The 12,977-nt window shown below is 37.0% G+C and overlaps 2 protein-coding genes across 7 annotated transcripts; one reads left to right on the top strand and one right to left on the bottom strand.

Annotated features, from left to right (window-relative positions):
- Positions 1-2,427: 2,427 nt before the first annotated feature.
- Positions 2,428-3,511, bottom strand: LOC107827421 (mitochondrial import inner membrane translocase subunit TIM23-2-like). The gene has a single exon (XM_016654566.2). The coding sequence runs from the start codon at positions 3,230-3,232 to the stop codon at positions 2,660-2,662; it is 573 nt and encodes a 190-aa protein (XP_016510052.2). The 5' UTR covers positions 3,233-3,511; the 3' UTR covers positions 2,428-2,659.
- A 1,157-nt stretch (positions 3,512-4,668) lies between these two features.
- LOC107827419 (uncharacterized) lies at positions 4,669-10,161 on the top strand. Of its 6 annotated transcripts, XM_016654561.2 has the most exons (9): positions 4,669-4,979; positions 5,319-5,408; positions 5,484-5,588; positions 6,404-6,511; positions 6,683-6,754; positions 6,860-6,910; positions 9,085-9,147; positions 9,235-9,359; positions 9,698-10,161. In XM_016654561.2, the coding sequence occupies exons 1-9, from the start codon at positions 4,788-4,790 to the stop codon at positions 9,729-9,731; spliced, it is 840 nt and encodes a 279-aa protein (XP_016510047.1). In that variant the 5' UTR covers positions 4,669-4,787; the 3' UTR covers positions 9,732-10,161. The 6 variants fall into 6 exon arrangements, 5 of the variants coding, with proteins under 5 accessions (XP_016510047.1, XP_016510045.1, XP_016510051.1 ...); XR_001657514.2 differs by lacking the exon at positions 9,698-10,161 and having other exon boundaries at positions 9,011-9,147; positions 9,235-9,321; XM_016654559.2 differs by having other exon boundaries at positions 9,085-9,359.
- The last annotated feature ends 2,816 nt before the right edge of the window (positions 10,162-12,977 follow it).

Genomic DNA, 12,977 nt, shown 5'->3' with positions numbered 1-12,977 from the left:
ATACCACTTCAAATTCAAAAAAAATATAAAAATTTAATAAATTTTGACATATGAATATGGAAGACAAAGAGATTGATGCATTTCAACCACACTAGATAAGGTTTTAGACATCTACGATTTTATTTTTCTCAAGCTTTGGAGAGTTTTTCCTCCCCCAATCGAGATTTTTAGTGTACTCAATTGTGCTACTCGCGTGTGAAAGCCCTCTCATAGCATTTTCATAAGAAAATCTAACGGGGGTAATGCCCATGAATCAGGACTCCAACCTGAGGGTCAATACTGCCTCTTGTCGAGATCGAGAGAGAGAGAGAGAGAGAGAGAGAGAGAGAGAGAGAGAGAGAGAGAGAGAGAGAGAGAGAGAGTAAGTAAGATAATGGGGAGGAATGGTTTTTGAGAAGAAAGAAATGGGAACACATCAAAGCCAGAGAAGATAATAACCAGGTTGTGTAGATATTAGTGTCTCTATGGCTATGAGTGAGAGAGAGAGAGAGAGAGGGAGGGAGGATCGTAAGAGGACGTGGTGAGAGAGAGAGAGAGGAAAGAAAGCATGGCTGAGGGGAGTGATTGAGCAACTTAGAGTTGTGTAACTAAATTGTAAAGATATGCAGCCTTTACTTGAGTGGTTTTGTAATAAAATACTCAAATACCAAAAAGAAGAAAAACTTAGAACGGAAACTAACTAGCTGGAAACAACAGCACATGAATTCAGACACTTGACAACAATCATTGGAAAAAAACTAACACCATCTTAGCAGCACTAGCACATGAATTCAGACACTTACAACAATCATTGGAAATAATTGCCATCAGAAGGGTGAACTAAGAATCATTTCAAAGTCCCATCCTTTGCGTATCAAGGGCATGGAACTCAAAGCCCTTGCGCAATTACCCAAACGTCACATGGCAGTACAAAGAGCTGGAAACAAGAGTACCAAAAACATTCAGACAATAGGGAAATACAGAAGTTAGTGTAGTGAAAAGAAAGATGCTATTTCCCTCCAAATTCAGAAAACAGAGTATCAAACTCATTCTTCCATTTTATTCTATTCAGTAGATATCTAAGTCTAACACCATCTTAGAAGCACTAGCACATGAAATCCAGACAATTAACAACAATAATTGGAAAAAGAACTGCCATCAGAAGGGGTGAACTCAGAATAATTTCAAAGTCCCATTCCTTCGTGTATCAATGGCATGGAACTCAAAGCCCTTGCGCAATTACCCAAACATCATATGGCAGTACAAAGAGCCAAAACAAGAGATGCCAAAACATATAGACAATAGGGAAATATGGAAGTTAGTGTAGAGAAATAAAAGATGGTGTTTTATTTTCTCAAAAAGTGCCAATCAACTCCTCCAGAAAACAGAGTATCAAAGTCATTCTTCCTTCTTAATCCTAGTCAGCATATATCTAAGTCTACCAATCTTAGCAGCACTAGCACACGAAATTCAGACACTTGAAAACAATCATCGAATAAAACTGCCATCAGAAGGGGTGAACTCAGAATCATTTCAAAGTCCCATCCTTTGTGTATCAATGGCATGGAACTCAAAGCCCTTGCGCAATTACCTAGACATCATATGGCAGTACAAAGAGCTGCAAAACAAGAGAACCAAAAAGCAGCACTAGCACAAGAAATTCACACACTTGGCAACAATCATTAAATAAAAATGCCATCAGAAGGGGTGAACTCAAATCATTTCAAAGTTCCATCCTTTGTGTATCAATGGCATGGAACTCAAAGCCCTTGCGCAATTACCCAAACATCATATGGCAGTAGAAAGATATAGCAATAATACTCTACCATACATAGTGTCCATAAATCTATTAAGAGAAAAACATCTCACATAACCAATACTTTTTGCTGATAAGTACTCTCATGTGTAGCGAATACACTGCTTAGAAATCAATAAAAAATCACATTACAGTCTCTTTGAACAGAAAGCGTGAGGATGAGGCACCATTTTGGCACAAGGCATGTTATGATAGCATTGATTCTTCTTCAATTAAGATTAGCTAAAATTCAACTACTTGGTGCCCCAAGCCTTTCCACAAACACTGCACACATGTATATACAGATGCAATTAATAACTAGCAGATTTCTACTCGTGAGAACCACACATGAATTCCATAAGGTTATTCACATGCCAGAACTATCTGGAATCAGAGAGAAACTCTTCCACCGCCAAAACAACTAGCTGGAGCATGCCATCAACATTGCAGCTAGCAGAAAGTTGATCAAATGCATGGTATCTACTGAGCACACTCTTCAAAATAGAGTAAAACTTGGGCAAAAAGACCATCTTTTTTTGACAAGTACACTTGGAAAAAAAAAATTAAGCACGAAAAAACGCATTATATCATCTATACAAATCTTCAACACAAGCATCGACATAAAAAGAAGTAATGAAATAAGCATATCAAGATTCAGTTTTTTTAACTTTATTGGAGAGCAAGTCTCCTCTAAACCTAATTTCAGCATATATATTCAATAAATATGTTTAAATATAACTAAAAAGCATGCAACTTTCATGCCAAATTACATTACTTCGCAGTGTGAGAATCACATTTCTCAAAGGTATCATATCAAAATTTTTAGAAACAAATAACAGCTACCAAAGATTGAGTGTCGACAAACCCAAAAGCAGCACAAATTCCTTAGATCGGCACATATCGTTTTAGCGCCTGTTTTCCGGTGACCCCCAAGCCAACAACCACGCCGCCAATAACCCCAGCCACGGCCGCCGACCTCAGCCCCGCCGCCGCCCTGTAGAAAGCTCCAGTCCCTAATCCAGCAACCACACTGTTGATGACGTCATCGGTATCCCTAATAGCCACCATCCCACTCTCCATCCCAGCATAAAGCAGCCCAATAACGCCGGCCCGATTCCCAAACTTCCGTCCCGTATGACCCGACCCGTTTAAGATTCTATTGATCTTAAGCTTCATGGTGTCACCTGGCTCCGAAGCTCTCACACCGTCAACAAATCCTTTACCGGCGCCGACAACGGCGCCGCCAAGATAACCGATGCCGGTGTAGTAGGTCAAATTTTCACCCCATGATCGACGCTGGGCGACGGATTCTTCCTGAAAAAGGAACTCCGGTGAAGTTGGAAGCTTGTAAAGTGTTTGAATTGGAACGTGTAGGTCTTGGTAAGGGTTATAGAGCCGGCGATTTTTGCCGTCGTCGTTTTCGCCGTTGTGATTAGGTGATTGGTGCTGATATGCCATTGCTCTTTGGGTTTGGTCTAGGGTTAAGAGCTAGGGTTTTGGTTTGGCTTCAGAAAAAAGAGATCGCAGAGAACCCAAGAGAGAAAGGGGGTTCTTTTTTCTTTCTTGTATATTACTCTACCACTTCAAAATGTGGCTTCGGTGTTTTTGCGCGAGTTTTAATAAATCGGACCGGTTCAAGTGTTTGGGTCGGCGTGTTTAATTCGAGGGTTAGGGAACCGGTTTTATGAAAGTGGGACTTTGACTGGTTCAATTCCATTGAATATTCGCATCCCATCCCCACCTCTGATATTCGAGTTTTTGACATAAATGATCCCTTGAGTTTAAGGGTTGGTCTAATCTTGTCCCACAACAAAATATGTTCTTTGAATTTTTTTTTGGAAGCACTTTTGGTTTTCAAACTGAGAACATGTAGAACAAGTTAAAATGAATGAAACTCGATCACAACCAAACGTACATTGATATGTTTGACAATCTCCAACATGCCATGATTACTTTTTTATATATATATTTTTGCTTATATAATATATGTTGATAGGCATATAAATATACATATATTCTCTCTTTCTTGACACATATTAGCACTAATATTTTAGCTACTCATGCATTAATTGAGTTTCCTGGTAAATCAACACTAAAGATCAATAATAATGGCTTGTAAAAAATTAATGATATGATTATGAGGCGAGGCTTCAGATTTTCGAGGACATGACTTTTGATAGAAAGATGTGGAGGTCGAGTATTAGGGTTGTAGGTTAGGAGGTAGTTGAGTCTACCTTACTTCGTACTTTTGTGAGGCTAGTATAGTAGGGTTTTTGCCGATGTCAGCTAGTGGCAATGTTGTGTCTTACTGCTCTTTTATTTTTCATAGTGTCGCGTCTATATACTCTCTATCACGTTTGTTTTGCATCTACTTTCTCATTTACATGATGTTATCTTTCCTATGGTTTCTATTGGTGATACTGATATTGTCTCTTTTAGTCTTTTTGAGCCGAGGGTCTTTTGAAAACAGCCTCTCTACTCCCTCGGGGTAGGGGTAAGGGCTGCGTACATATTACCCTCCCCACACCCCACTAGTGAGATTTCACTGGATCGTTGTTGTTGTTGTTGATAATGAGTAGCTGATTTTTTGAGCTAAATGGCGTAGCGTATTCGAGTTGAGAGGCCATCTATTAGCAGGACAATAGTATCACATTTGTAACCATTGCAATGTTTGGAAATTCATCGCTGATTCAAATTAAATATGTTGCTCTCAACTTTGTTCTATATGTTTCGTTAGTTGAAACCAAAACTGACCGAAAAATGAACTTAGAGGATTATTTATGTGAAGTTCTATATTTTAAGGATGAGATATGATAACTCTAAAACTTAAGGGAGCATTTCCGTAAAAGAAACACTGCGATATTACAGCATCGTAAGCTCAGCACAAATATAACAGCTGTTACCGTCGTACGTCGTACTTATACGACGACGTTTCATCTTACTTCATCCATAATTTCCCACACTAACGAACCTAACCATATACTAAGCGTGGAGCATTTTGGGAGGGGGGAGAATGCATGCCGCCGGCGCTCCTCCGGTTACGGTGTTGCCGTCGACGTGGCCAGCTTATTCAGCGCCACGTGTAGGCACGAGATATTTGAGTATTCGAGCTTGGACTTCATTATCCAATGACAGTGAGAACCACCATTACAGTAGAAGGTCTCAACAGTACTGGGATAAGTTCTACAAGCTCCACAAAAACAAGGTACAAAGCTCCTGCCTTGTCCATACTCCACAATAATGACCCAATTGCTTGTATTAACAAATAAAAATCAAATCTTTCATTTTTATCATCTCATACATTGTACTTCCTCCGTTCCAATTTACGTGATAGAAAGGAAAACTTTTGAAATTTGTGGTTTTAAATGTGTTATAAAATTTAAGTGACTATAAGAACTTCTGGGTAAAATGAAGTTTAAAGTTGAAATGTTACTATATATAAAAATGCATCATTCTTTTTAGAATGGATTAATAAGAAAATAGTGTCACATAAATTGAAGCGAAGGGAATAGAATTCAGTTACAAACATTTGCATATTCGGCAGTTTTTCAAGGACCGGCACTACTTGGAAAAGGATTGGAGAAGTTATTTTGATGATGAAATTGAATCTTCCCATGTGAAGGTTGTTTTAGAGGTGATTTCATTGCTGCTATTTATATACCTTATTCTAGTAGCTACCTGAAGAGTTTAACTAAATAGATATTGACAGGTGGGCTGTGGAGCGGGGAATACGATTTTTCCTCTCATAGCTACGTTTCCCAATCTCTATGTTCACGCTTGTGATTTCTCACCCCAGGCAATAACCCTTGTTAAGGTTTGTCAACCTTCTTGTGTTATACTGTCATCAAGAGTAACTTTAAATTCATAGAGACTGCCAGTTTTTACTACTTGCATACCTTAAAGAATCAATTTTTAGTTACAAGTTGAAGTATTTGGAAATTTGTTTGTATTTTCTCTGTCACGGTTTAATGGCTAAGGAGTCTTTCCAATATGGTCTGAACCTTATGGTAAATAATTGGATTTGGCATGATTCATCGTGTGAAAAATGGAACTAAAATTTAGTTCTGAAGGTTCTCAATGGAACTCTATGTTGCTCAGCATGGATCATTATCCAAATGTTCTCCTTTTTGCATAGAGGAACTTTTCATGTCTTTTGTATCTTTCATTTGCAACTTTCTAAAATCATTATCAAATAGAAGTATTTAAGTGTTATGGCTACTTTAGCCCTGTTACATTAGCTGTAATCTGGTTAGGATCTCAGTCAGTACCCCTGATCATTTTTCTCTTTAGATTAGCTGCTATATCCAGTTTTTGTTCTCTAAGCTTTTTTAGCTTCCATTGTAGTCTGCTTAGAATCTCATTGAGCATCCATAACTTTGTTCTCTTGATGACTTTCTGTTGAATAAATTTTTTTTTCTTCAAATTTTGTTAGCTTCAACTGGATTATTCCGTTATTTGCATTTAATGTGATATGTCTGAGGAACTGTGCTTGTTCTCCATTGCATGACAAACTCAAAGTGTAATCCTTGCTTTTTTTATGGCATGCTTGTGGCCTAAAGCTACTTATCCTATATGATGCAGCAGTAACTACACACAAACTCCTAAAGTTATTTGTCCTATATGATGCAGTCACATGCAAATTTCAGTGCGGAAAAGATGAACGTCTTTGTCTGTGATGCCGCAAAGGATGATCTCTGTGTTAACGTCATGCCTTCTACTGTTGATATTGTAACCTTGGTAAGTGAAGGGAGTAAGTATAGTAATCAAATCATCACTTAAAAAGGCAAAAAGTATAGTAATCAAATCTGAATCTCTACAACTGCTTAAAGCACAGAATAACCATATCTTCTTCCTTAGGGAAAGTTCAGAAGATGTATGCCTATATGAGCATCTAACTCCTTTAAGTAGATTTTTACATTGTCTGCAGTTTCTCCTGGGAAGATGGCTTCCATTCTAGAAAACTGTAAAAAAGTACTAAAGGTAAAACTTGAATTCAGAAGGATGCTTTGCCTCATTTTCCTATCTCTTTCTCTAGTATTTGATAATTGAATGGATCTGCCATGCTCTTGCGATCTCATTTTGCAGCCAAATGGTCACATTCTTTTACGAGATTATGCAGTTGGAGATTCTGCTCAGGTAAACCCCTGTATATGCAGCCCTTGAATCTTCATATATACTGATGTGAGGCAGTCTTTTGTGTCTAGCTTCTACTTGTCTCAAACCAGAGTTACATGCTTAACTTGTAATACCACAACAAACAACAAAAACAACCCAAACAACCCAGTATAATCCCACTAGTGGGGTCTTGGGAGGGTAAAGTGTATGCAGACCTTACCCCTACCCTGGGGTAGAGAGGCTGTTTCCGATAGAAACTCGGCTCCCTCCCTCCAAGAACTCCCCACCTTGCTCTTGGGGTGACTCGAACTCACAACCTCTTGGTTGGAAGTGGAGGGTGCTCACCACTAGAGCAACCCACTCTTGTGTGCTTAACTTGTAATAGGTTATACATATGAAATGCATAACACAAGTCACATGACCAGCTCTGGTGGTACGGGTTTGAAGTGAAAAGGGATTGCAGTTGGGGGTGATGGGATCTTGCATGTTAAGAAAAGACTAAAAGAGAGGAAACGGATTCGTTGAACCATTCACTTTTTAAATTTGATGGCTGAAAATTAGATAATATTTCACTTTTGTTCCAATAGCTCAGTAAACAAAATTTAAGATAGTGCTACATATACTCACCACCTTACTTGAACAGGAAAATAGTGCTGCGTACTTTGGCCTTATTTATTTCAGTTGGCAAAGAAGATAAAACACCTATTTGAAACAAAAGAGGATAAAGTCCTCCTCTCTCGTTTTCCTATCGTTGATAACTATGTTATTAGATAGTTGGTATGCCCAGAGTTGTGGCTAGTGCTGCAGATACCTCTGCCAAAATGGAAGTATGCCGGGTATAATTTCCGAAATGGAAGTATACAACAACAACAACAACGACCCAGTAAAATCCCACTAATGGGGTCTGGGGAGGGTAGTGTGTACGCAGACCTTACCCCTACCCCGAAGGAGTAGAGAGGTTGTTTCCGAAAGACCCTAGGCTCAAAAAAATAAAAAGACAAAATGACAAAAAGGAGACAATATTAGTATCACAACAACAATCATAGGATAAATAGGAATATCATGAAATTCAGAAGAAAGATGCAAAGCAAAGGGAGACAATATTAGTAAATATTAGTATCACCACAACAATCATAAGAAAAATAGGAACACCATGAAATCTAGAAGAAAGATGCAAAGCAAAAGCGATAGCTAGTAAATAGGACATGCACTGAAAAGCGAAATAGTAAGCCACAACATTGCCACTAGCTATCTTAGACAAAAACCCTACATGGCTAGTCCCACAATGGTACGAAGTAAGGCACGACTCAACTACCTCCTAACCTACAACCCTAATGCTCGACCTCCACATTTTCCTATCAAGTGACATGTCCTCGGAAATCTGGAGTTTCGCCATATCCTGCCTGATCACCTCTCCCAAATACTTCTTAGGTCGCCCTCTAGCTCTTCTCGTGCCTTCCACAACCAGCTGCTCACACCTCCGTACCGGAGCATCTGGGCTTCTCCTCTGAACATGTCCGAACCATCTAAGCCTCGCTTCCCGCATCTTGTCATCAATGGGAGCCACATGCACCTTCTCCCGGATATCATCATTCCTAATCTTATCTATCCTAGTGTGCCCGCACATCCACCGCAACATCCTCATTTCTGCTACTTTCATCTTCTGGATATGTGAGTTCTTAACGGGCCAACACTCAGCCCCATACATCATGGCCGGTCTAACCACCGCTTTATAAAACTTACCTTTGAGTATCGGTGGCACTCTCTTGTCACACAGGACTCCAGATGCTAACCTCCACTTCATCCATCCTACCCCAATACGGTGTGTGACATCCTCGCCATATCCGAAATGGAAGTATGTCGGGTGAAATTTCAATGTGGCATTAATTATCATCTTGTTTCAATAGATCTTTTTGATTAGTGGATAACTGTTCTTTGTGGGCGCTTCATAGCTCAACAAAATGAAGAACTCTAATGGAGCTTTGGTTAATGATTTAGCTGACAGGAGAATTTGATTAGAGAGCATTCTGTATGGGATGTTTTCTGTCTAAAAGTGAAACATCATCCCTAAACATCTTTGTTACTGAACATTGTAATTGTGGCCCTTTCTTCTGTTTCAAGTTTCTTGCATGATAGAAGCCTGGAATTGGAAGCAGTTTTTAGGTGGCATGGAATTTACACTCAGAAAGTTTCAGGTGAAATTGCATGACAGAAACCAGATGATTCGTGAGAATTTTTATTTTCGAGGAGATGGAACTGTAAGTATTCTCTGGAGGTTGTTTGTTTATCTGTGTTTCCCTGCTGTTATATTAACTTCAGCTAAATCGCTGCCATTATTGGCTCAGTGTTCATTTTACTTTTCGGAGGCTTTCGTATCAACCTTGTTTCAGAGTGTTGGTTTTGTAGTCGTGGATATAAACACATATTGCAAAGAAATTACGAATCATTCTCGGAATATTACCATGCAACGGTATCTCTCTTGATTCCTTTTCCTTTGTTGAAGATATCTTCTTTTTCTTCATTAGTTTTTCTGGATTCTCTTCAATAGATCTTTCATTTACCAACATCTTCTGAAATTAAGTTAGATTTGGACATGAATACCTGCTTAGAGAGGAAAAGAAAGATAAACAGATGGAGATGATCCTAGAAAAACATTATTTTTGGTATCTTATCTTGTCTATTGTGTATTCACATCATTTTCTCTGTTAATGCTCTACCACCTCCTGGAAACTTTTGTAATCATGAATCTGATAATCAATAAAAACTGATGTTTTATTAACCTGTGTTTACTTGACTCGATATGCTTAGGCGCTGGATACGTGCCACATTTGGTCGTTCATGATTGCAAATTCCTTTCTCCTCTTTCATCGTGGATTCAAAGTCGGTAATCCAAAATTTAACATGCCATCATCTAGCTGTTAGACATGGTTTGTGCTGCGGTTTGTATGTTAGAGCAGCCATTACTGATGAGGCCTGTGAGGCAGGAGGATATACTCGACAAGCTAGCACCTGAAGTCGAGATGCAGTTGAAAAATTGAGTATTTGAAGCTGGAATTGAAGTGTTAAAAGCTACAATACAGTTTCCTGTGCCTAAGGTGCTCGATTTTGATTTTGTGATGATGCACTACACTCTTTCCATTCTAGTTCTCTTTCTGTAAGTTAATTGGAAGGCCTCAATAAAGGGGGAAGGAAAAAAAGAAAGCAAGACAAAAAGGGATACAATTCAGTGAAATACCATTTCAAGATTCTTCAACGTCTCTATATCTTTATCCTCACATAACAATATAAACCAAATAACGAGAGATTAACGTCGTTTCATTTTCTCCTATAGCTCCTCCTACATATAGGGAGGGGAAAAAATGGAAAAATTATGCTACACGTCAAAATATATACTGTATTTATCATTCATAGTTATACTTTCAGCAAATTTACCATTCATAAATATATTTGAATTTTATAGCAAATTTACGAAACAAAAAAATATATGATTCATTATAGATTTTTTGCGCGTTTTATAGATATATTTTAGGTAAATTATAGTTACTAGGCTCTAAACTATATTGCATTATGAAAATTACTCAAAAATAATTCTTTGGCCCGTTGAAAGTTTGGGAGTACGTGGTTGATATCGCATTCAGTATGGGAAAGATGTTTTCGTTAAGAATGTTTCGTTATTAAAATGCTGTCTCAAAAAATAACTTTTCTGATTCTTTTTTTTTTCTCCAGAGAATATAGAGAACTTTTAATATTTATTTTGTATATTTTTGTCTTTGAGCGTTCAAATGGAGAAACATGGTTATTGAGTACTCATATAATTGATATCAACTTGTTTGAGGTTGGGATGTATTTATCATTATTGTTTTTTTTCAGAATTTGATTAAATATAAATAGCATGACTTATGAAAATCACGTTGTAGGCATATAAATTTTATTGGAGTTAAATTCATAAATAATGTGGACTATATTTTAAATATATTAGTCCAAATAAATATTTTGGGCTAATATGATTGGATTAATTATATAAGTCCAATATTATTGGGCTAGCCCATTTAATTGGGTTATAAATGATGAGCCCACCTCATTAGGTCCAACATATCATCTTCCTAGAGGCCTAGTTTGGTGTCACGTATCAAATGACGTGGCACGACAAGTCAAACGGAAAAGCCAATAAGATCATGCTATGTGTAAAAATGACAAGGCATGCCAAGTCAAATTAAAAGGCCAATAAAATCGCGCCACATGTGCAAGTGACATGTTCTGGCCAATCAAATATGGCATTGTCACACTTCAATCTGATTGGTCGGAAAGAGTTTGTTCTCATCATAACTCTTCCCTTCCACAACTATAAATAGTGGTCTTCATAACCTAGAAAAGGGACCAGAAGTTATAACAAGAAAAACACAAGGAAGCTCGTGGATCAAAGGCAACAATTCTCTGCAAACTGCAAGTGTTCAAGCATTCAAGCACTTCAACACAAATTTCAAGTATTCAAGATCAAGAACGGAGTCAAATTAAATACAAGGCGTTCAAGATCAATGCTACTTGTTCGTGATACAATTCATAGCAACAATCAAAGTGTTCGCGGCGGATAAATCAAATTAAAATTTAAGATCAAGCTCAAAGGCCCTTGAATTTATATTGAAAAAGTAGAATTAGAGGAATCATAAGTAAGACTCAAATTACTCGAAATCAAATATTACGATTGTTGCAATATTTTCGGTCTTGATTTTATTTTTTCGACGCAATGTATTGTCTACACACGTAATAATACTATTAAGGATAAAAATAGTAGTAATACTTTTTTATTATTCAATAATGACAGTGACAACTACATTTTAGTTCTTAACAATCTATGATTCATTATATTAATACGAAATAAATGTCGACAGAGATAAATGACATGAAGTATGAATACGCATATTTATAAGAGAAAATTTCATTCTTCCACGAGTAAAGGAAATCACTTTGTCCTTTCTAGCAAAAAAATATTGTGTTTGAGTTTGCACGGAGTTCAATTAAAAAAAGAAATTTTTAAAAATTTATGGTCCGAAATGTGTCTATAAATCATCTCATTAAAAATAACGTAAATATTTTAAGATTCAATTATTACTAAATATAAAAATATATTATTCTTTTGGTACTAAAAAAAAAAGTATCACATAGATTAAAACGGGAGGGGTACCAAGTAATCAAATATTAAAAGTTTATTTGATCAAGATACCAAACACAAATGGTGCGGTGATCCTCATCTATAAAAGTGGACAAATGGTGAAAGCAGAAGTAAAGGAGAAATGCTACTCCTTTGTGACATAGCCACCAAACTTGGTTATTGACCTACCATCTTTAATGCAAAACCTTTCTTTATTAAGCCAAGCAAAGTAAAACCTACTCATTGCTTCCTTGTCCCATTTCCATTGGATTGTCAAAAATAGCCATTACTTTATTTAATTCAATTCTTTCTGCTCTTTGATTGTAATGTTTGACGTGTTATGTTTGTAACGTTTTTATTATCTTTTCTTTAGTTCTAAAGTTGATCTGATTTCCTTCAGCCAATCTTATAGAGCCATCAATTCAATTCTTATACGTTAGCCTTCTCTTTTTTGAGAAAAATCTAAGAACCAAGAAAAAGAAAAATCTATTACGTATATATCTTAGACTTCACCACTCTTGTAACGTTATGGTGCTTACTTGTCATTTTCTCCTGCCTTTTTGTTTATTTATAACTTTCTTGGTTTTACTTTTGTTCTGCTTTAGGTTTGTCTGTGGTTGACGTATCTTGAATTATTTGTTGTGGAACAGTGTGAAACAAAACAAGAAAAAAACATATTTTTCCAATAATAATTGGTTATAGTATACTTCTATGCAAACTATGATATTCTCTTTCGAGGCGAATCCAGAATTTTAACATGATGGTAGTGCAATATTTTGTTCAATCAGTATACCCTAAAGACTTTTAACATTCAGGGTGTCAAGTGATTTAAATATATATATATAAGACTTCTACCGAAATTTATAGGTCCGTTGACTACTCAATATAACACATAGGTCCGCCTCTGATTTTCTTTGTACTCTTATATCCATCTTGAAG

The sequence above is a fragment of the Nicotiana tabacum genome, chromosome 4, assembly GCF_000715075.1.
Source record: "Nicotiana tabacum cultivar K326 chromosome 4, ASM71507v2, whole genome shotgun sequence".
Taxonomy (NCBI): domain Eukaryota; kingdom Viridiplantae; phylum Streptophyta; class Magnoliopsida; order Solanales; family Solanaceae; genus Nicotiana; species Nicotiana tabacum.
The sequence above is the reverse complement of the archived record's forward strand: the minus strand, read 5'-3'. Positions and strand labels throughout refer to the sequence as shown.